Here is a 20013-nt window from a genome sequence, read left to right as displayed (position 1 = left end):
TGCACAGTTTGAATATAAATCACGTGTAATAAGTGTCAGATGATTTTATGATTTTTTTTTTTCCTGGATGCGTCACAAGCTGTAGCTTTATTGCCACTCAAAAAAACCCTTCTCAAGCTCTATACTGTATTGAAATTCACCAGAAACCCAACACCCTTACCGTGAAGCATGGTGACATGTTGTGGGGGTGCTTCTCTGCAACAGGCCCTGGTGGCTTGTGAATGTAGAGAGCAAATGAATGCAGAAATATACTGAAAACTCACAGAGAAAAACCCGCCTCAGTGTGCAAGACAACTGTGACTTGGGAGAAGATTTATTTTTCAGTCGGACACAGGATTGGCTGTTAATCGATGTCCACACCTCAATCCAGGATTAGCAGCAGGAATTGAAAATTGCTGTTCATCCAATCCCCATGTTGCTGGAAAGTGCTTGAGCAGCTATGCAAAGAAGACTGGGGGAAAAACTGCAATGTCCAGGTAGCAAAGCTGACACAGACATGTCCATTCTGGGTAGACTCAAGGCTATAAATGTTGGCAAAGGTGCCTCTTTGCTTGAGAAGGGTGAACACAACTATTATATTTTTATATTTGTATACAGTACGTACAAGTTTGTTTCACTTTGACATTAGTTTTTTATGTTAATCTGTGTGAAAATAATAGTTACATCCACTGTGATTTGATGTACAGTAATAAAACATGAAAATGTCAGAGGTGTTGAATAACCGACATGTTATATTGTTATAGCAGTAGCTGCAAGTCTGTAGTACAAGACAATATACTGCATTGTGTATTTATAGAACTCTTTAATGATGTACATAGTATTTGTCAAATAAACTATTACAACAAAATAATCAGCATATATTGGTACCTTGACGTACCTGAAGAGACCAGCAGCAAAGCAGGAAGATAATGAACTTTGCAAGTTGTGCAAACAGCTTGACTGATGTTACATTTGTGTAATGTACTTGAAAATACTGATGTTGTTGATGCCTGTCATTTCTATGCTGTGTTGTAAAACATAATTTGCTGTGATTAAAAAAAAGATTTGCATTAAGTCCAGTTTTTAGTTTTTTCCCTGCTGAAAAACCTCTAATGCTGATAACAAAAATTACATCCCAATTTTATTCTTTGTGGTTGTTAGATTTTCATATAGGAATACCAGTCCTTCTCTCATGTAGGTCTATGCAGAGTTTTCCCAACATGGGCAAAAAATGTTGAGTTGAAAAACCTCATACCATGCCAAGTCAGAGAACCAGATAGAGTACTTTTTAAATGCAGGATCCAATTTTGAATTATCTTATGTTAATGGGAATTGGTGGAATAAGTAGCATGTGCACATCCATCACATTGGTGCAGGTTAAGCCAGGTACAAGTAAATGTTGCCCAGCAGAAAGATGTGAAAAAAATGAGTAAGAATCATTGTTAGTAAGGAAGTTGTTGATGTCCAGCCCCTGTGCTTGTGCTTCTTCATACAAACCTCCATCGGTAATGGCCCCTGCTGCCTCAGTGGGTCCGTCCTGACCATCAGTTCCACCACTCAGGAAGACAGGACCATTAGGTGGGAGCTGCAGGCCTCTCAGCTCCAGTCCAACTCGCAAAGCCAGCTCCTGGTTCCGACCACCTTGACCCTTTCCTGTCAATTGCACAGTGGGCTCACCTCCAGCTAACAGACACGTGGCACCCCATCCTTCCGTACGCCCTTCATCTAAGACCTGCATGGTGCGGCACAGGTCCCAGCTCTCCACACCTACTTCAGGCCCTAGCCTCAGCACCTCAGCAGCAATCTCAGGAGGAGGTTCCTCTCGAGAACACGCAAAGCGGGCCAGGAGGCCGTAAAGTCTGGAGACTGACCTTACATCGCCACACACTCCTGGTGACAGAACAACAGGGCGGAAACCTAGCTCTCGGGCCCGGCGACCTGCGCACTTGAGGGCAACGCTGTTGGAGCCAATAACAGCATTAAGAACATTTTCTGCCTTTTCTATTTCATCCTTATTCTCTTTCCACCGGGGACTTGGTCTCCCAAGGACATCTTTCACTGAAGCTGGTAGAGAGTTCAACAGCTTGTACTGTTCAAGGATTGACAAAACTTCCTCAGGCCACACCTCACTTCGGACTGTGGGGCCACTGGCTATCAAGTCCAGAGGATCTCCAATCACATCAGACAGTATCAGTGCAACCACCTGTGAAGGGTTCAGAGGGGTGACATTCAAAGCAGAGTGCTGAAATGACTTCTTAACAATAAACAAGTGTTTAAAAAATAAAAGTACATTACCTGTGCAGGGTGAGCATAATGTGCAAGCCCTCCACCCTTTAAGAAAGAAAGGGCACGACGTACAGTGTTCAGCTCTTGAATAGTGGCACCAGCAGCTGCAAGTTTGCGGGTAACATCCAGTTTCTCTTGCAACGAAATTGGTGGGATGGGTGCAGGTAAAAGCGCAGAGCCTCCACCTAGAAAGAGTTGAACCACCTTTAGTTGAATTTACATTTTAAGGTATAATTTTGTTAAGAATCAGAATTAAGAGAAGTGATGTGTTTACCTGAAATCAGTACAAGTAGCAAGTCTTTCTCTGTCAGTTCACTGGCTAACTGTCTGATTCCTTCAGCTGCCTTCTGGGCATCAGAGTCAGGCAAGTTGTGTTTGGCTCCCTCCATTACTTTGATGTGACTGTTTTCTTTTAACAACAGATGACTGTGATAGAAGTGAGAAATTTTATTACACTTTATCTTGTTTTCTGTGTAATATTTCAAGTTGTTTAATTCTTAAGGTTTTTGCTTACTCTTTCCCATGCTGCTTTAATGTCTGCTGAATCCCATGTGGCACACTTATGACTCCATTCACTAAGTGATCCCCCACTATCCTCTCTGCCTCAGCAGCCATACCCAGTACAGCTTTTCCAAAGCCAACCAAGTGCAGGTTGTGTTTCAGCGTAAATTTTTGACCATTGATAATGACTGAGTCCTCCTTGCGCTCTATACTCTGCCGCACCACAGTGTCTGGCTGCACAGCCTCCACTGCAGCTACAAACACCTCGCGTGCCCGTGAGTCCATTGACATTTTGCACAATGTAGGTTTCCTCCTGCCCACAAGGGCCAGAAAAGGCTGAGGTCGGAACAAGGAAAGAACACGTGCCATGGACACTTCACTTGGTCTGAGCAGAAACTGCCTAAGGAATGAAAAAAATCAGGTGTCAGTGTATAAGGACAGTTAGCACTAAAACAGGTTATTTTAAGAAAGACCACACATATAGAATACGACTTGAAAGGATCAGAGGAAAGGTCAAATATTCTACAGTTACTCACAAATCATTTTTGTTGGTTGAAGGCCACTTTTACCTCTCAAGTAAATGCTTTTCCAAAGAATGCAAACATTTCTGCAGTACTAACTGACAGCATGGACTAAAAATTGTTCAGTCATTAAAATGATTGATAGCTCAGTTAAAACCTTACTCATTAAATCTGAAGACTTCAGGATTACACTAGTGTATGGGGCTGTCGTATACCTCTTCTACCCACATAAATTGATATTTTCTTCATGCATTAACTGTTTACTTCTAAAGGCTGAAAAGGAAGTGTACAAACCTTTGCCTAGTGGTTTGTTTTGTGTTTATATCAACCAAAATCTTGCATAGATAATTGCCACAAATCAGTAAACACGTTTCCCATAAAACTGTGTTTTCTGACGACTCATGCATCTGCCTACCTGTGAAAGTTGTAAATGGGATATAAAGCCTGAGGATTCCAGTGGAAGCCTGTTATGTGTGCTCCAGCTCAGCAGTAAGTGTAGCAAAAATTTGACCAGACACTGACAGGAGTTGTGTACCCTATGTGTAATGATTGACTTGAATAGCGCACGGGACACATCGAAGAACTGGCCACCCAGCTGTGCACTGTTTCTTTAGTTGTACATTTTTTTTTGCCACAGACTAGGTAACAACAAAAAGATGGGTCAGTGATACCAGAAGTTAGTTCAGTGCTGGTATAAAATCAAACACAGTGATGAAATTCATGTGCACAGTATCCAACAGACTTTGGACCCATTCATGCTGTGGCATAGTTCAAAGGGTCCACAGCCTAAATTCAGTGTAAAACAACCTTAAACTGGTTTAAACTGAATTCATGAGCATAGTAAATGCAGGTATTTTCTCACTGCTGTGCAGACACCTGCATTCATGCTGTTGAAAACCACATATGGTACTCAGTGAGGCATTAATGATGTTTATGACAGCTGAAAGTCTTACATCTCTGGTTGAATCAGGTCAAAGTGGACAATATTTCAAATCAGTGAAAATTATTGTGATGAAGTACTCTGATCTTTCTGGTATTTCATGAACTAGATAAGTCTAAAATCAGACATCAGGTTACTTTATCTATTATTACTCAATAGATTTTCCAGAAAAAAGCATTATAGGCAATTTATTGTTATGGTGATATAAAATTAAATTTATCCTGAAAGAATTTTTTATCTATATTGCTTGGCCCTACAGCCCAAAATCTAAAATAAACAAAATTGAAAAGTTTGTTTGTTAAACCAACAACATTATAGAGATGAACTGATTAGTCAATCGAAAGAAAATTCATCAGAAACTATTTTGATAACTTTTTTGGAGTGCTGATTGGTCAAAACACCAAGCATTTGGAGAAAGTCAACTTCTTTCATTAACGTTGCGTAATAATGGCTTGTTCAGGAATATGTTTACAGGTCAAAACGTTTTCTAAAGAACTGCTGACATGAGGTTTCTATTTTAAATCGACACGAATCTGAACTTTCAGCCTGAATTTTTATGTTACCATGGTCACTGTCGATCTCTTGAAGTATCCGAGCAAATGTTCACTCTGACACTGACATTCAACAAAAACACTCAGGCTGCTGACAGAACAGTTACACTTGGTTCATACCTCAGACTTCCCTTTCAGTGGAGACACAACTCCTGTTGTTATTTTCTTCTGCGCTTCTCCCGCGGACATTTTCCTGCCTGGAGCACAACCTAGAAGTTGGCAGAAAGTAGAGCAGGCCGAACAACACGAACTGCTAAATGTGTCAGAAAGTGCTGGACCAGAGGGTCACCTGCTAACACAGGGAGCGGATGCGGAACTTACTCTGGTCCTGTCCTCTTCGGTGATATCGACAGAGTCAAAAAAGACAATAAAAAATACAATTTTATCCAAAACCTGCCAAGATAATTCAGTTTTGTGTTGTTAAGTCACTGGCTTTAGCTGATCATTATTTTTTGTTGCTTAGTTACATGTAATTATCGCGATAACTATCTATCATATCGCGTGATTTCTAACCAATGCGCGTGGTTGGTGATGAATATGCGCGTCACCGACGTGTCGAAGGCGGTGCTTTTCCCTCCCGTGGATCAGAAGTATCACAGGCGGGCTTTCGTCGCTGTTTTTGAATTATACTTCTTCTAAAATAACTTACAGAACCGCTGCAGTTTATATATCTATACAAAGCACCACAAGTTACATCTGTAAACCGGTTTAAAGTGTAAAACGAGGGCCTGCTTCCCCTCAGAGACAGACAGGCCATCATGAAGCTCACGGACAATGTGCTGCGGAGCTTCAGGGTTGCTAAGGTGTTCCGAGAAAACTCCGACAAAATTAACTGCTTCGACTTCAGTTCAAACGGAGAAACAATTATTTCCAGCAGCGATGACGATTCTTTGGTCTTGTACGACTGTCAAGAGGGAAAGTAAGTGCAGTTTCTGCAAATTCTACTGTGTTGTTTTTGCCGTTAGCTACTTGCTGTGCTAACTAGCGAGGCCTGCTGCACTGCGATAATACTCAACAGCGATTGTATGAAATGTGAAATTTCCGTGTATGCATGCAGTTTGAAAACTCCTGCAGCATTAATCCTGTCAGTCTATAGTAACTAATCTTATATGCTAGTAAGTAACATGCTGTGTGTTCATCATATTATCAGAAGTAGACCTTGATCTGTTAAAATTTCTGAGGAGGGTTTTACAATTAAATAGTCTAACGTTAACAATTATTAGGTATGTATGAGTTGACAAAAAACAAAAATGATATTAGTAAAACAGCACAGCTATTAGCATTTAAACAAATAACATGTCTATTTCAATCTATCGATAATTTTGAAAAGGCTAAAATAACAAATAGTGCTGAATAGAGCTGTTGCAATTAATCGATTAGTCGATGGACATTTTCATGAGAAATAAATCGTTTTCGTCACTTGTTGGTTAAAGGTTTTTAAATGTGATAGTTTCCTGTTTTTGTTGTGTGTGATTGTAAACTGAAGAATTATGGGTTTTGGTAATGAAAATAGTGTTGTTGCATCTTAGTGCTAAAACAATGAGCTGATAAGCAGAAAATGAATCACCAACAATTATTTAGCAAAATTTTCATAACTGATTTATTTTATTATAGCATAAATGTAAAGCATTTGCTGGCTCCACCTTCCCAAGTGAACATTTGCAGCTTCTCTTTTTTATGTTATTTTAAATTCAACATCTGAGGCTTTTAGAGTGTTGAATGGACAAAACAAGTTATTTAAAGATGACAAACATTGACAGACATTTTTAATTTTTTTGTGACATTTTATTTGATTAAAAAGTTAATCAGTTAGTAAGGAAAAGCAGCCAATAGTGAACATAATTGTAAATGCAACCGTACAGTAATCTATTTGTATTTATATGGCTAGAAAATGTCACAACACAGTCTTTGATACATGGAGATGTAAAATAAAGAAGCAAGTAACTCTCCATTGAGGATGTAACTTGAATCTGTGTGGTATTTTTATGAAATGTTAAGTAATAATTACATAAGGACGATGAGATTATTTTTCAGAACAGATTTACATTATTGCTGATTTAAATGCTTATTTTGCTCTGATTTATGGCAGACCCAAGAGGACCCTCTACAGTAAAAAGTATGGAGTGGATCTGATCAGATACACACATGCTGCAAACACTGTGGTCTACAGTTCCAACAAAATCGATGGTATGTTCATGCACAAAAACCTGTTGGTTTTTTTTTTATTTATTTGCTTTTTTTTGTGGGGTGGGGGGCTAAATGAATGAATGGAGACATTAATGAATTTCAGTTTGTGCCTCACATACATATATATACACACACACACACACACACACACACACACAACCTACCCACCTACCTGTAATGATAATGTTATGTGTGTGATCATGAATAATAGGAAGTCATTAGAGGCATTGATAATGGTAAGATAGGGCCAAACAAGTAGCCTAGAGGTATTCATCCTGCATTTTGCATATATTCAGACAGTTGAATCACTTCATTGAAATGCAGGAGAAGACATTTAAGTTATATTAGACTATATTATACTGGACTGTGGAGACACTAATTTGTAAAGGATGCCATTCCCCTGTGGAAAGCTGCTGGATCATGAGGAGCACGCTACTCACTTTGGTCTGAGGTAGTTGTTTGTACAGTTTGAGGGTCTGTGATTCTGCCCCATACAGGAGCTAACTGTACAAGTGACTGCCTTGCCCACGGTTGAGTCAACTCATCAGACCTGCCCGTAATTGACTGTATGTTCTTAATGCCATCTTGGTTGTGCTTATCCTGTCTTAATGTATGACATGACAGATTTCTTCCTCATGTTAATGGTGTTGCTTCTTTTCCTTTAGATACTATCCGGTACCTGTCCCTTCATGACAACAAATACATCCGCTATTTTCCAGGGCATAACAAAAGGTGAGGACTGGATTTATGCTGGCCCGTCTTTCTTTGTTTTCTACCTTGATTTGATTTACTGTCTAAGTTGGAAGTTGCTGTCTTTTCATTTTTTCCCTTGTTTTTTGTTATCAGAGTGACATCTCTTTCCATGTCTCCTGTGGACGACACATTTATTTCTGGCTCATTAGACAAAACTATCCGACTGTGGGATCTCCGGTCACCTAACTGCCAGGTAAGTATCTTTTCTTGTAATTTGGTGAACACCCACTGGGGTTGCTCTAATATCTAATATTAAATTGTAAAAGAGGGATATAGCTGATACTGACTTTTGATCTGTTGCTTTTAGGGTCTGATGCACCTGCAGGGGAAGCCAGTGTGCTCGTTTGATCCAGAGGGTCTCATTTTTGCCGCTGGAATAAATTCAGAGATGGTTAAACTTTATGACCTGCGATCATTTGACAAGGCAAGAAGTGTTTGTGTGTATGCGTGTGAGAGACCATTCATGATATATGTCTATCTAAAATTTTAAATGTATAACTGCAATTTAATAGAAGCAAAAGAGTCATCATCATTCTTGTCAACAGGGTCCCTTTGCAACCTTCAAGCTCCAGTATGATCGGACATGCGAGTGGACAGGGCTGAAGTTTAGCAACGATGGAAAACTAATTCTTCTATCTACTAATGGCGGGGCTCTTCGCATCTTAGATGCTTTTAAGGGTGCTGTGCTACATTCCTTTGGGGTAAGAGACAACTCATCTTCATGCACTATGTATGGTAGTATCAATTACTTGAAACTAAAACACAAAGACAGATACATGTCTAAATCACACAGTTAGAAGAGTGTGACCCACACCCGGTCAAATAACACCTGTTCGGTGACTAAATTCAGCAGATTTAAAAAGTGAAGCAATTATGGGGGTTTCATTCATATTTTTAAAGAGTGATGAGGATCTGAAAAATTTCCCACTGTTTGTGAGGTGAAAGGATAGGGCTACCTCGTCTAAACAGGATGGTTTATCGGTCAGGACACAAGAATGAAGATGAGACGTAATTCTTTCTCAAACAGCGTTATGTTCCAGCAGTGTTTATTGTTCCATTGTCCATTAGGCACTGGCATCTTTACAGAAACAACATAACCACTGAAATATTAATAAAGAAATTCTGATATAAAAATATATGAATAGGCATTGTAAGGCCCACCTTTAACAAAAACAGCAACAGAAATAGTAACCTAGAGTTACAATTTATGAATGAAAATATTACTATTCACAGAAACAAACTCCACATTTTATAATTGACCAGTTTACGTATAGTTCAATGTCAACACCCGCTGGTCAAACAGGGTAGTACATAATGGCATCCTCACATCACAAATCTCCCCCACCAAGATTATTAACCATTCACAGCAATATTGACTATACTAATTCAACTTAAAAATGTGAAAAATGACAACAGCTAACTTATACTTCCTCCAGTCAATTACATTATTGTGACAATGTCAGAAATATCTTTCATCACACTGTGATGAGAGACAATGAAACTTAATGGGGTGAAACTTAACAAGGCAAACTTAACAAGATATAACTTTAAGTAACAGCAAACAGACTCTTACTTTCAGTCATTAACTCAATATTAGGAGTACTGGAGCACACAGAAGAAGAACATCAATATTTACAGGTAAATCTGGTTTGAACTGTAATGCGGGCACACTAATTGGAAGCCTCTCCCACTTTTTTCACACACTACTGCAAACTGTTTGGAAGGTGCATACTCATTTCTTGCAGCCAGATAACATGACTACTAAAATGATACACAGCCTTTTACACACCCACCAAATGCTGTCTTTAATATGTTTTCTGTGTATATACTAGTGTTCACTGTTGAATCACTATTCTGCACAGAATAATTCATGTTCACGGATGGTGCTGTTCATTTACCCACAGGGCTACAACAACAGTAAAGGTGTAACACTGGAGGCATCATTCACTCCTGACTCTCAGTTCGTTATGATCGGTAAGTTAAGCCTACCATTTCTCTTTTGTTGTTGTTTCACTGTTGTAAATAGTTTCATGCATTATGTCATCCCAAAAAAGCTTAAAGGTATTTGATTTTGAATTGTTCTAAAGTCACTCTGAAGTACAAAAATTGATTCCTAAATCAAAAAGATGCTGCAGAGCAAATATTTTGCATATTTAGACAAAAGAATGTTATGCTTAGTGGTATAGCAAGTCAATCTATGAAATGTCTCACCAATAGCATTCCTCTGACAAATAAAGGCATTGGTCAAAATAATGCTGGACTTAGCCATCATGTAACAATGCTGGTCCTGGTTTCATCCATTATTTTCATTGTCCATTTATTTCAGGCTCGGAGGACGGAAAGATCCACGTGTGGAATGCAGAGAGCGGTATGAAGGTGGCTTTATTAGATGGGAAGCACACAGGACCAATTACCTGCCTGCAGTTCAACCCCAAGTTCATGACATTTGCAAGTGCCTGCTCCAACATGGTGAGTCGGGGCAGCAGTGCGGATGAAGGGAGTTGTTTTCTTAATTGCTTTCTAAACTGTGTTAGGCAGATAAACATGTTGATGTTGCTTAACTGTGCAGTTCATCGACTTCAAGTTTCTTGTTTTCATTCGCATTATTACAGTTTTATTATTGTGTTACTCTCCCGTCCTGCCTCAAACTGTACACACTTGATAGAACTGTAGGCTGTGCCTGAGTGACTTTAAAGGTTATAACATGAAATAAGGAGTCTTTCGTGTGGGTAACTTAAATTTGAAATGCTCTTTCATCTTTCAGGCATTCTGGCTGCCAACCATTGATGACTGATGAGAGAAAAATGAAGACACGGCTTCTGTTCAAGGCCAAATTCAAAGTGACCAGCAGGGGTCAGAACAACCAGCTCTATGTGAACACAGGGACTTGTGGCAAATTTAAAAAGTCAAATTGTAAATAAGTAGTTTTCAGAAATAGATTTCTTCTCTATTGTCTTTTTTATATTTCTATTTAACATTAAATTGTTTCTTTTGTTAAAAAAAAAAAAAAATTTGACTACATTGTGTTCAGTGTGTGTCCATGCTTATTGTTGTTGTCTTTGCCACACAATGAAGTGGTCAGCTGAGAGAGTCAGTTCAAATTGGCTCACACCCCACAATGATGTGAGTGAATTTTATTTATATAGTGTATTTGTTGTATTCCAAAATTTTTTATGCTTTGAAAGGAAAATATTTTATGAAGCACAAGCTATTATAATATGTTGATGCTTAGCTAGTTCACTTGTGAGCAGGTTTTTTTTGTTTTGTTTTTGTGATGAATTTATTTTAGTTCCCAGTGTAATATTTGTCAGGTTTTATTCTGACTACACATAGTGTGGGGAAAACTGAGGTATGAGATTCACAGTTAACTAAATGGATACACTTTCCATAGCAACATGCTCTTTTCGATCTAATTTGGCTCCATTCTAAATACAATGAAACTGCTGCTTTTTGCTGCCATTTCAGCCTAAATCACTTTGTAATTCATCTACACAACAATACATGGTAAAATCCAAATCAGAAGAAGAGTAAAATCCACTGAATTTTGTTATTGATGATGAAACAATTCAGTGATTTGCATTCAGATCTAACAAGTGCTGATCTACCAGTGTGGCTTGTTCTGGAGCAATACATCAGACTAAAGTTGTTCTTGGCTCAGAAGTTGTTAACTAGGTTTGCTGGGTCACACTCCTCAACTGTTGGTCCTGGTGTGTGGTGGGGGTTTCACAGATCAGTACCTAGGTCTGGACAGTCAGTCAGTGGGAGCTAAATTTAGGAGAGAGGTGATCAGGTTCCCTCTCTGTGTGCACATGATACTGTCCTAGTTACTTGAGCGATGTCCCTTCTCACACTGTCACACTCTCTCATCGAGACGAGACACACTCAGCGACCCTCTACTTCAGCAGTCAGAACAGTACTTTGTCACATCATCTGAGGTGAAGGACATTTTTACAACAGGCTCTTTTGGTTGGACTTCAGTGCCTCTTGGCTGGACTGAATATTTGGGCCTGGTGCTGTGGATCTCCAGTCTTGTCTGCTGCTTCTTCTCTGTCTCTCAACACCCCTGCTGCAGCGCCTGGCAGGAGGAAGAGACTGCTGACCCGCCATGTTTCTCGCACTAGTGGTGACGCCAGAGCTGAGGGAGTTCCTGGCCAGAGCAAGAGGTGGAGCAGTGCGCCTCATCAAGGTGCGCATCCAAGACGGTGAGTGACCCGGCAGTGTGAGTGGGATTGGATGTAGAATATAAATCATCCATGATGTAGTTTTGTGTGTGACAGTGGGTTTTAAAGTACTTAATATCTGTTAGTTTAATTTATAGCACAGTAGATGAATTGCTTTAAAACTGAGCTCCAAAGTTTATTACATTACAAAATAACTCAACAAATCACTCTCATGTTATTCAAACAAGGATCCAACCTCTATAAAAGTGGCTCAGAATGTTTTTGGCTTGTGGCCCCTTACAATAACGCCATGAAATGTCAGAAAACCATCCAAAACCCACTTTACAATGATAATAAAAGAAGCTGAAACGTGGGATTATTTGGTATTTTTGCTAGGAAAAGGACAGAAACGACGGATCCATGATCAGGAAAGTTGCTGATTATCTGGCTTTCTTTCTTTAGTCATAGTTCTAAATGTCTACATGTGTCCTACATGAGCTGTAAAGAGTTCAACCAACGGAATGAAAAAAAAAAACAGGTTGTAAACCACTGCTCTGTAATATAATCTGTATAATCTACATGATCTAATACATGACTGTAAAAGTTGTGATGTGGCCCATTAAGTTGCCAAAACAGTCGTCCAAACTGGGAACTCTTTGTTCTGAAACTATAGGCCAGTGCAGTCATGAGTTTATTATTGGGCCAGGAAATATTAAAGAGCAAAATTCAGCTACACAGCGTTTTTCTTTATTGTTCAGATTTTTCTCTAGTCTTTACTGTTTTATGTAAAATAATTCACTTTTACCTCTTCAGCCCTCCAAAACTTCACTCTTCTAACCAGCAAAAGATGACACATTGTTATGTAGGCCATACACACACACACAAAATAAGAAAAAACCTGATTTTGTTTGGAAGAAAATTAGATATTACAATGTGAAATAAGTATAGACAGCATATATGTGGTTGTAACAAGCCATTGTGCAAGGGCATGTTATTTCCAGCCTTGTCTGGATTAAGAAACAACTTGAGAAACAGGTCAGATATGTTATGTGTCATGCTGTAAACAGATACACATTTTCATCCACATTGTTGGAAGAGCCTTTAAACGTTTTGGGAAACTTTTAGAAATGTTGTTTAAGGACTTTCTGGGTTTTTCAAAGATTTGTGGGTCTTCATTTAACCAGAAAAACAGATGCTTAGCTCTGTGACTCCAATGCATAATACATGAGAGGCCCAAACTGGGCCTGTCTTCAGCTGAACCACTCACCTCAAGAGATACACAGCTTGTATCGACAGGTTACAAGTAGATTTAGCTGAGTGTTTAATGGACACAAGCCAGAAAACAGGTTGTTAAACCACTGCCACAGACTATTTGACTAACTTCTAGGAAGAGACGATTGCAGCAGCTGTTGTTCAGCTGTGTGAAAACAGGCGTTCAGTGTGTCAGCTGAGTAGCATATGTAAAAAATGGTCAGTGAGGCAATAGGTTTCTAGGTGGCTGATTATGAATGTGGACTGATGTGTTTACATCTTGTTTTGGCATCTGATCACGCCACGGTGTAATGTGATTCATGACAGATGCATTCTGGGACTTTTTGCAGCTATATTTGTGGACTGTGCCTATTATTTTAAATATTTGGTCTGATATTTGGAGTCTTGATGTCTGCAGAGACCGGCATGGTGACAGAGAGAGAGACACTGTTTCACAGCAAAAGGTTGTCGGCTCTGTTTTGCTTCCTTACTGAAGCACTTTGATCTCTCTGAGGCGTCACTTGGCTATTTGGAGCAACATGTGACTTGACATGGTTGCGCGCTGCTGCCCGGTGACACTCATGTTTGCTCCAATGTCAAGAGAGAAACAAGATCATTCCAGTCAATTTCATCACCACTGGCTCAGTATGCCACTTGGTTTCCTATCAACTGTCTCCTGATGGTTGATGTCTAAAGATTTCACAGCTCTGTTTTTAACTTTTAAGGAAAACAAAGACAGCAGATAACACCTAAAGTGAGTCATTTACATAATTTGATAGTGACATAGACCTATAAAGATAGGGACTAAGAGAGAATGGCTGATGGAAAGTATGTGTGGCCAAAGCAGGAATGTGTTGCAGCTCAGAATAGCAACATGCCCCAAGAGACAGTCAGGAAATCCCCCTGCACCCCACAAGGACATCAGACTTTGGGTTCATGCATATGTTTTCTGCATTTAATTAAGTTATTAAGGTTTTCATTATGTCATCAGCTCTTTTGAGAGAGTTAACCAAGTGCTGTCAAGTCAGTCAGAAATGAATCTCGAAATACTTTTTACTTGGTGGTGGGCACATTGAGAAACAGCGAGACCCTCAGTGTAGACTTCAGCTAAGTGACTTTACACAGGAAGAAGTCGGCAATGAGACCGTGATGGTGGTTGAATATAAAGTTGAAATAATTAACCGATTAGGCGACTTACAGGAAATGAATCTACAACTATTCTGATAATTAAGCAAAAATGACAAACTTCCTCTGTTTTATAACATTATAAACAGACAGTCTTTAGGTTCTGTGGTCTTGGATGAACAAAACAAGACATTTGAAGAAGTCACCTCAGGCTTTAGGAGACTGTGAGTAGCTCTAGCATTTTATAGACCAATTTTATTGTTGAAAAATTGACTTCATTGCTCTTTGATGAAATTTATGTCATGGAGACACTGTTCCTAGTTTGGCATTTCTATACAGTAATAATTAAGTAATACTTATCAGTCAACATGTACACAATATAGATGTATCTACAATTAGACAGGACTGACTGATATATCAGCCTGGCCTCTGTATATGCTGTACTTACAAATAGAAATATATGAAAAATTTAAAGACTTTGATCTTAAAATGACTCTAAATTGTCTGCAGGTGAGAATGTGAGTGTGAGTGGTTGTTTGTCTCTATGCGTCAGCCATGTGATAAAGTGGCGACATGTCCAGGGTGTTACCCCGCCTCTCGCCCAGTGTCAGCTGGGATTGGCCCAAAAGGATTCTCAAAAGGATAAGCAGTGAATGGATGGATGATAGATCTTAAAATGTTACTGCTCACATATAAGGTAAAAATAATAATACTTTAAAGTGTCCAGGTCTTTTTTAAAATGAGTGTAATTTGATAGGAATATTTAAGAAGCAAAAGGTCAGAACTCATGTAAAAGAAAAATCATTGTATTTTGGTTAAAGGAGCGAATTTATGAAAGTTGTAGTTTTAGTAAATAACTAGAAATGTGAAGAACACTTAGATTTGAAATGTTGAAACATATATACAAAAATGTTAAATATGAAAGCTTAAGGATGTCAGATGAGGTTATGTAATTTACAAAATAGGGTTGGGACAATGAGCCAAAGCTTCAACCTACACTTTCTGTCTGTAGAAACTTACATACATCTGCTTCTTATAATTACATTGCAATAATAACAATCCTCCTACATATTAATCAATACTGCATGTGATTGTAGTCTGTAGTGTCAACTGAGTCTCACTGTATGTGCTCCATATATGAAGGAGGCTAAGGTATGTGACAAGTAGTGGTCTGATTTTCAGAGCAGCTGGTGCTAGGGGCCTACAGAGAGCCGGAGAAGAGCTGGGACCAGGATTATGATCACTTCCTGCTTCCTCTCCTGGACGAGCAGGAGCCCTGCTACGTCCTGTACCGCCTTGACTCCCAGAATGCACAGGGCTATGAATGGATCTTCATATCATGGTCTCCTGACCAGTCTCCAGTAAGACATACCATGTATCCTTCATATACATACACATATTGCTGTTGATCGGTGAATTCATCAAATTTACACATTATTCACACATAAGTAACCAAAATTGGGGGAGTCAGTAGTTTGAAACAGGAGAGGACACAATAAAGATGTAGGTGCTTTCCCGTGATTATTCTTTGGAATAACCAAAAGCTCATCTTATTAACATCATTTCGGTCCTCAGACCTTCATCAAGTAAAATACTAACACTAACAGCATCAGTACCATATGTATGTATGTAAACATGGACTGGGTAAACCACCTCTCAGGGTCCATATAAAACATCAGTGAGCTCTTCTGATTGTAAACAAAATTGTACAGAGCTCTTCCAGTTGTAAGCAGAAATAGTACATTACAATTAACCAAAAGCAAAACTAAAAAGAAATGATAAATAAAAAAAAATCCAAATTTGAGGCTGAATCAAAGAGATGCAAAACCATAGCAAAATGCAGAGCCAAATGATTAATTAATTATGATAATCAAAATTGGATGAAAATTGAAAGAACATTGTAAGCCCAACTAAAACAATCAAAACAGCAAGAAGTACAAAATTGAATTAGATAATTACTGCTAAATTAAAAACTTACCTAAAAACCAACTACAACCAAGTACATAGAAATCACAATGGTCAAAAAGCATAAAAAAACAATCAGAATGTCTCTAATGGTTAGACACAATGATCCCACATTTCCCATAATGGAACTTGATACTGTGAGTCATTACACTCTCCCTGCCTCAGACTGTAAGGAACAAACTCCACATCTCTGGTTTGTAACGGAGGCTTTCTGTCAAACGTTTGTTGTCTAAAGACACCATCAGTTTCGACTGTAGAATTTGAAGAAATTTCTTTCCTTTCTTGAAAATCTTATATGTACAAAGTTTACAACAACAAATGTACAAATACATTTTTCTTCTGATGGTTGCAGGTGAAACAAAAGATGTTGTACGCTGCCACCCGTGCCACAGTGAAGAAAGAGTTTGGTGGTGGCCATGTGAAGTATGAGATGTTTGGCACAGCTGAGGTCAGAACTATTAAAATTCAGTCTATTCTCTTCTGTCTATTTTCACTTTGATGACGCATTTTTAAAGGCCCTCTTGTTTTGCTTGCAACACTAGGAGGATGTCTGCTTGCTGGGCTACCAGCGTCATGTGTCATCCTGCTCAGGTCCTGCCCCGCTCACATTAGCTGAGCAGGAGCTCCAGAGGATCAAAATCACAGAGGTGAGAGGTCAACATACCCTCAGCTGTGCTGTCATCATTGCACATAGCTTTGTATATGAGCTGAATCTTTTTTTTTTTTTTTTGCTTCTGTCTAAAATATACTTCCTCTATTTTAAATGTAACTTTTTATTGTGATTGCTTTTTCAGGGCCGGGTTAAACAGGTATGTTGATACATAATACACATTTGTGTATTTAATATGAATCCAAATTTGATGTTAATAGGGAAAGAAACAGAGAGAACCTTGATCTATTGGTTGTAATAAAAATGAAAAACACAACAGTATAGAAACATAAATCCATATTATCCCATCAAACACTTTCTGGATCTTCCTTTAGAGGCTCGAAGTGACAGTCGAAATCTGTGTATTTGCTTGCTGCCCCCTGCAGGTGAAGACAGAGATCAGTGTGGAGTGTAAGCATCAGACACTTCAGGGCCTTGCTTTCCCTCTGCAGGAGACAGCCAAAAGAGCCCTTCAGCAACTTGCCCAAAAATGCATCAACTACATACAACTGGTGAGCCTTCATATGAGACTAAGGTTACTCAAAAAAACAACAGAGGCACTGGTCTATCGAGAGCAGTCTGGTGTCAGGACTGTTGACGTACTAGATTTCTACTGTGCATTTATTCATTGTGTTTCAGAGGTTGGATGTAGAGAAGGAGATAATCGAGCTGGTCCACTCCAACCCGACAGAAACCCGAGATTTGCCCCGCAGAGTTCCCAAAGACACTCCCAGATACCACTTCTTCCTTTACAAACACTCCCACGAAGGAGACTACCTGGAATCTGTCGGTATGTACATCTGTACACCTGGACTGCTCACATTGAGAGACAATGATGGATAGTATTATTACATCCCTTTTCAACTACATCAGTAGTTCCCAACTGTTTTGGCTTAAGACCCAATAAAATTACGCATGTAGTTACTTGTGACTTGTGTGTGATTTGTCATCACGGAAAATGGCCTTATTGTGAACAGGAGCTGTGAGCAGTTCAACCAAATATTGATTTTCCTTATCTCATTGTTTCATTTGAAGAATTTGTAAAGACCTGAAGAGGTGAAAGTATCCAGTATTTCACTTGAAAAAAAGATAAATTCAGAGACAAGTCAGAAAAAAAATATAATTTCAAATAACAGAATTATTTTTTCCTTTTTTACTGCTTGTATCATCTTGGGATCTCTATTTGAGTTTCGTACACAGGTTTTGAACCTCTGATCTACATAAGAAATATGAATCAGAAATATAAATATTTGCTTATCATTCTAGAAATCTTCTCTTTCCGTCTACAGTGTTCATATACTCCATGCCAGGGTACAGCTGTAGCATCAAAGAACGAATGCTATATTCCAGCTGCAAGAGTCGACTACTGGAGGAAGTGGAGAAAGATTACCATTTGGAAATTGCTAAAAAGGTAACAAATGGATAGATGGAAGGAAAGAGACAGAAAATTGGATGACACAGTTTTGTACAGGGTTATAGCTCCGACTGAGGACACTGAGGTTATGTGTTCTCTGAATTTTTTTTCTAGGAAATTATTTTTTCTTTTTCTTTTTTTTTTGTTTCAACCCACAATTAAAACCTTACATGTGGTGGGTAAGTTACAGGCTGATTCCAGTATTTCAGACTCAGTGTATTTAAACTACTACTTTTTTCTGCCACCACAACTGTATTCTTAACAGTGTAAAGATGCTGTGAAACAGCATTCAGGCGTTCATGTTGGAAGATTGAATTCAAAGAAAATGAAATTGAACTGTTAACTTAACAGTTCAATTTCATGTGAAGTTTGCAAAATCTAAATCATAAATCATAAAATATGAGGGTGCATTGGGGGGACTTAGACTCATGACCTCTCATGACCAACTTACAAAATCTTTTTACTTATTTATGTTCAACGGTCTCTAATGGACTTCATGGCATAGCCCAAATTCTGCACACTACATTTTTAACACCGGCACACTTATTTTCATTTTTTTTGTTTTGTTTTTTTGCATCTCTATGCAGTTGGAGATTGACAATGGAGATGAACTGACAGAGGATTTTCTGTATGACGAGGTCCATCCCAAGCAGCATGCCCACAAACAGGCCTTCGCTAAGCCCCGTGGCCCAGCAGGAAAAAGGGGACACAAGCGCCTCATTAAGGGGACAGGAGAGACCGTCCAGCCCAGCTAGAGGCGGACAAACATTCTCCTATGGTCATGCCTGCAGTTCCAGCCCTCCCCCATTTCCCCAGACCCACTAACACCTCGTCAGGCACAGACAAGTGAGCACATTAATGGATTCCCTCTGCCGTTTGTGTACTGAAACAGTTGTGATATATAACAAATATGTTTTTGATGGGAGTGTGCTGAAAAAATATCTGTCTCTCTATGTGTTTCTGTTTCTTATGTCACAACCATCCTCAGACAATGACAAATAAATAGTAATAAACAAGTATCTAAGAAAACATTACAAGTATAACAACAACAACAACAACAACAACAACAACAACAAAAATCATTCATGTTTTTTTGATGACTCTCTCCATTTGGAAAAGAGTCAGACAGATGGCCTTGTTATTATGATGCTCATCTGTCTGGATCTTCCATAGTTATTAAAAAAAGATCTGCAGTTTACAATATAATAGACATGTACTGAATTGTAAATGCACAGTCAGATGTTTCTCATGTCTAACCTCCAGTATACGTTTTGTATCAATAATGTTTGTAAGAAAAATACAATATGAATGGAAATTCTAAATAAAGTCTTGTTTATACTGTGGTATTAGGCCTTCTCAGTACAGATTTGTGTCTTTTTATCCAGCATGCAATGTTTAATGAATGGAATTTCTCTCTGTTACATAACTGTAAATATTCTACATGGTCAGGATGGATTTAATGTTGTTGGTGGCCTGTTGAGTTGAGATAAACGCAGGATAGTTAAATCTCTGATCTCTGAGTGGTTTTAAATTGGACCAACAGCTGTACGTTCAGGCATCTACTCCAGTCGCCCTCTTGTCACGGCAGGGAAGTGCAGGGCTGGTTGCAGTGTTTGAAAGACTGCACTATGTTGATTCAACTCTATGAAAATCAATTCAGCTGCAGTTCTGCTCTGTGTATACAGAGCCGAGTATACAGTACAAATCTGCAAGCATGGCTGCGTCATCAAA

General features: G+C 38.9%; 3 protein-coding genes across 6 annotated transcripts; 2 read left to right on the top strand and 1 right to left on the bottom strand.

Annotated features, from left to right (window-relative positions):
- Nucleotides 1–51: 51 nt before the first annotated feature.
- Nucleotides 52–5250, bottom strand: glyctk (glycerate kinase). Of its 3 annotated transcripts, XM_022746709.1 has the most exons (6): nt 5100–5250; nt 4899–4987; nt 2780–3166; nt 2540–2691; nt 2275–2450; nt 52–2182 (listed from the first exon to the last, which is right to left on the bottom strand). In XM_022746709.1, exons 3-6 carry the CDS (start codon nt 3133–3135, stop codon nt 1292–1294), a joined length of 1575 nt encoding a protein of 524 aa, XP_022602430.1. In that variant the 5' UTR covers nt 3136–3166; nt 4899–4987; nt 5100–5250; the 3' UTR covers nt 52–1291. The 3 variants fall into 3 exon arrangements, with proteins under 3 accessions (XP_022602430.1, XP_022602429.1, XP_022602431.1); XM_022746708.1 differs by having other exon boundaries at nt 4899–5250; XM_022746710.1 differs by lacking the exons at nt 4899–4987; nt 5100–5250 and adding an exon at nt 3703–3763.
- A 76-nt stretch (nt 5251–5326) lies between these two features.
- LOC111222846 (WD repeat-containing protein 82) lies at nt 5327–10672 on the top strand. The gene is made up of 9 exons (XM_022746707.1): nt 5327–5697; nt 6868–6965; nt 7631–7697; nt 7812–7911; nt 8026–8142; nt 8264–8419; nt 9623–9692; nt 10045–10187; nt 10483–10672. The coding sequence occupies exons 1-9, from the start codon at nt 5537–5539 to the stop codon at nt 10510–10512; spliced, it is 942 nt and encodes a 313-aa protein (XP_022602428.1). The 5' UTR covers nt 5327–5536; the 3' UTR covers nt 10513–10672.
- Nucleotides 10673–11478: 806 nt separating this feature from the next.
- Nucleotides 11479–19620, top strand: twf2 (twinfilin actin binding protein 2). 2 transcript variants are annotated; one of them, XM_022746705.1, is made up of 9 exons: nt 11479–11920; nt 15437–15615; nt 16572–16667; nt 16762–16866; nt 17014–17028; nt 17255–17380; nt 17508–17658; nt 18158–18279; nt 18870–19620. In XM_022746705.1, exons 1-9 carry the CDS (start codon nt 11824–11826, stop codon nt 19035–19037), a joined length of 1059 nt encoding a protein of 352 aa, XP_022602426.1. In that variant the 5' UTR covers nt 11479–11823; the 3' UTR covers nt 19038–19620. The 2 variants fall into 2 exon arrangements, with proteins under 2 accessions (XP_022602426.1, XP_022602427.1); XM_022746706.1 differs by lacking the exon at nt 17014–17028.
- Nucleotides 19621–20013: the final 393 nt, after the last annotated feature.

Source organism: Seriola dumerili, unplaced genomic scaffold (genome assembly GCF_002260705.1).
Source record: "Seriola dumerili isolate Sdu_G_001 unplaced genomic scaffold, Sdu_1.0 BDQW01000109.1, whole genome shotgun sequence".
Classification (NCBI taxonomy): Eukaryota; Metazoa; Chordata; class Actinopteri; order Carangiformes; family Carangidae; genus Seriola; species Seriola dumerili.
This window is presented reverse-complemented; position numbering and strand designations above follow the sequence as displayed.

Excerpts from the sequence above, each read along its gene's own strand:
- glyctk (XM_022746708.1), bottom strand. The coding sequence starts at position 3,135 with ATGGCACGTGTTCTTTCCTTGTTCCGACCTCAGCCTTTTCTGGCCCTT. Across the intron at positions 2,692-2,779 it reads TTAAAGCAGCATGGGAAAGA|TCATCTGTTGTTAAAAGAAA; the intron begins GTAAGCAAAAAC and ends CTTCTATCACAG. Across the intron at positions 2,451-2,539 it reads GCTACTTGTACTGATTTCAG|GTGGAGGCTCTGCGCTTTTA; the intron begins GTAAACACATCA and ends AACTCTTTCTAG.
- LOC111222846 (XM_022746707.1), top strand. The coding sequence starts at position 5,537 with ATGAAGCTCACGGACAATGTGCTGCGGAGCTTCAGGGTTGCTAAGGTG. Across the intron at positions 5,698-6,867 it reads TACGACTGTCAAGAGGGAAA|ACCCAAGAGGACCCTCTACA; the intron begins GTAAGTGCAGTT and ends GATTTATGGCAG. Across the intron at positions 10,188-10,482 it reads CAAGTGCCTGCTCCAACATG|GCATTCTGGCTGCCAACCAT; the intron begins GTGAGTCGGGGC and ends TTCATCTTTCAG.
- twf2 (XM_022746705.1), top strand. The coding sequence starts at position 11,824 with ATGTTTCTCGCACTAGTGGTGACGCCAGAGCTGAGGGAGTTCCTGGCC. Across the intron at positions 15,616-16,571 it reads GGTCTCCTGACCAGTCTCCA|GTGAAACAAAAGATGTTGTA; the intron begins GTAAGACATACC and ends TGATGGTTGCAG. Across the intron at positions 16,668-16,761 it reads AGATGTTTGGCACAGCTGAG|GAGGATGTCTGCTTGCTGGG; the intron begins GTCAGAACTATT and ends TTGCAACACTAG.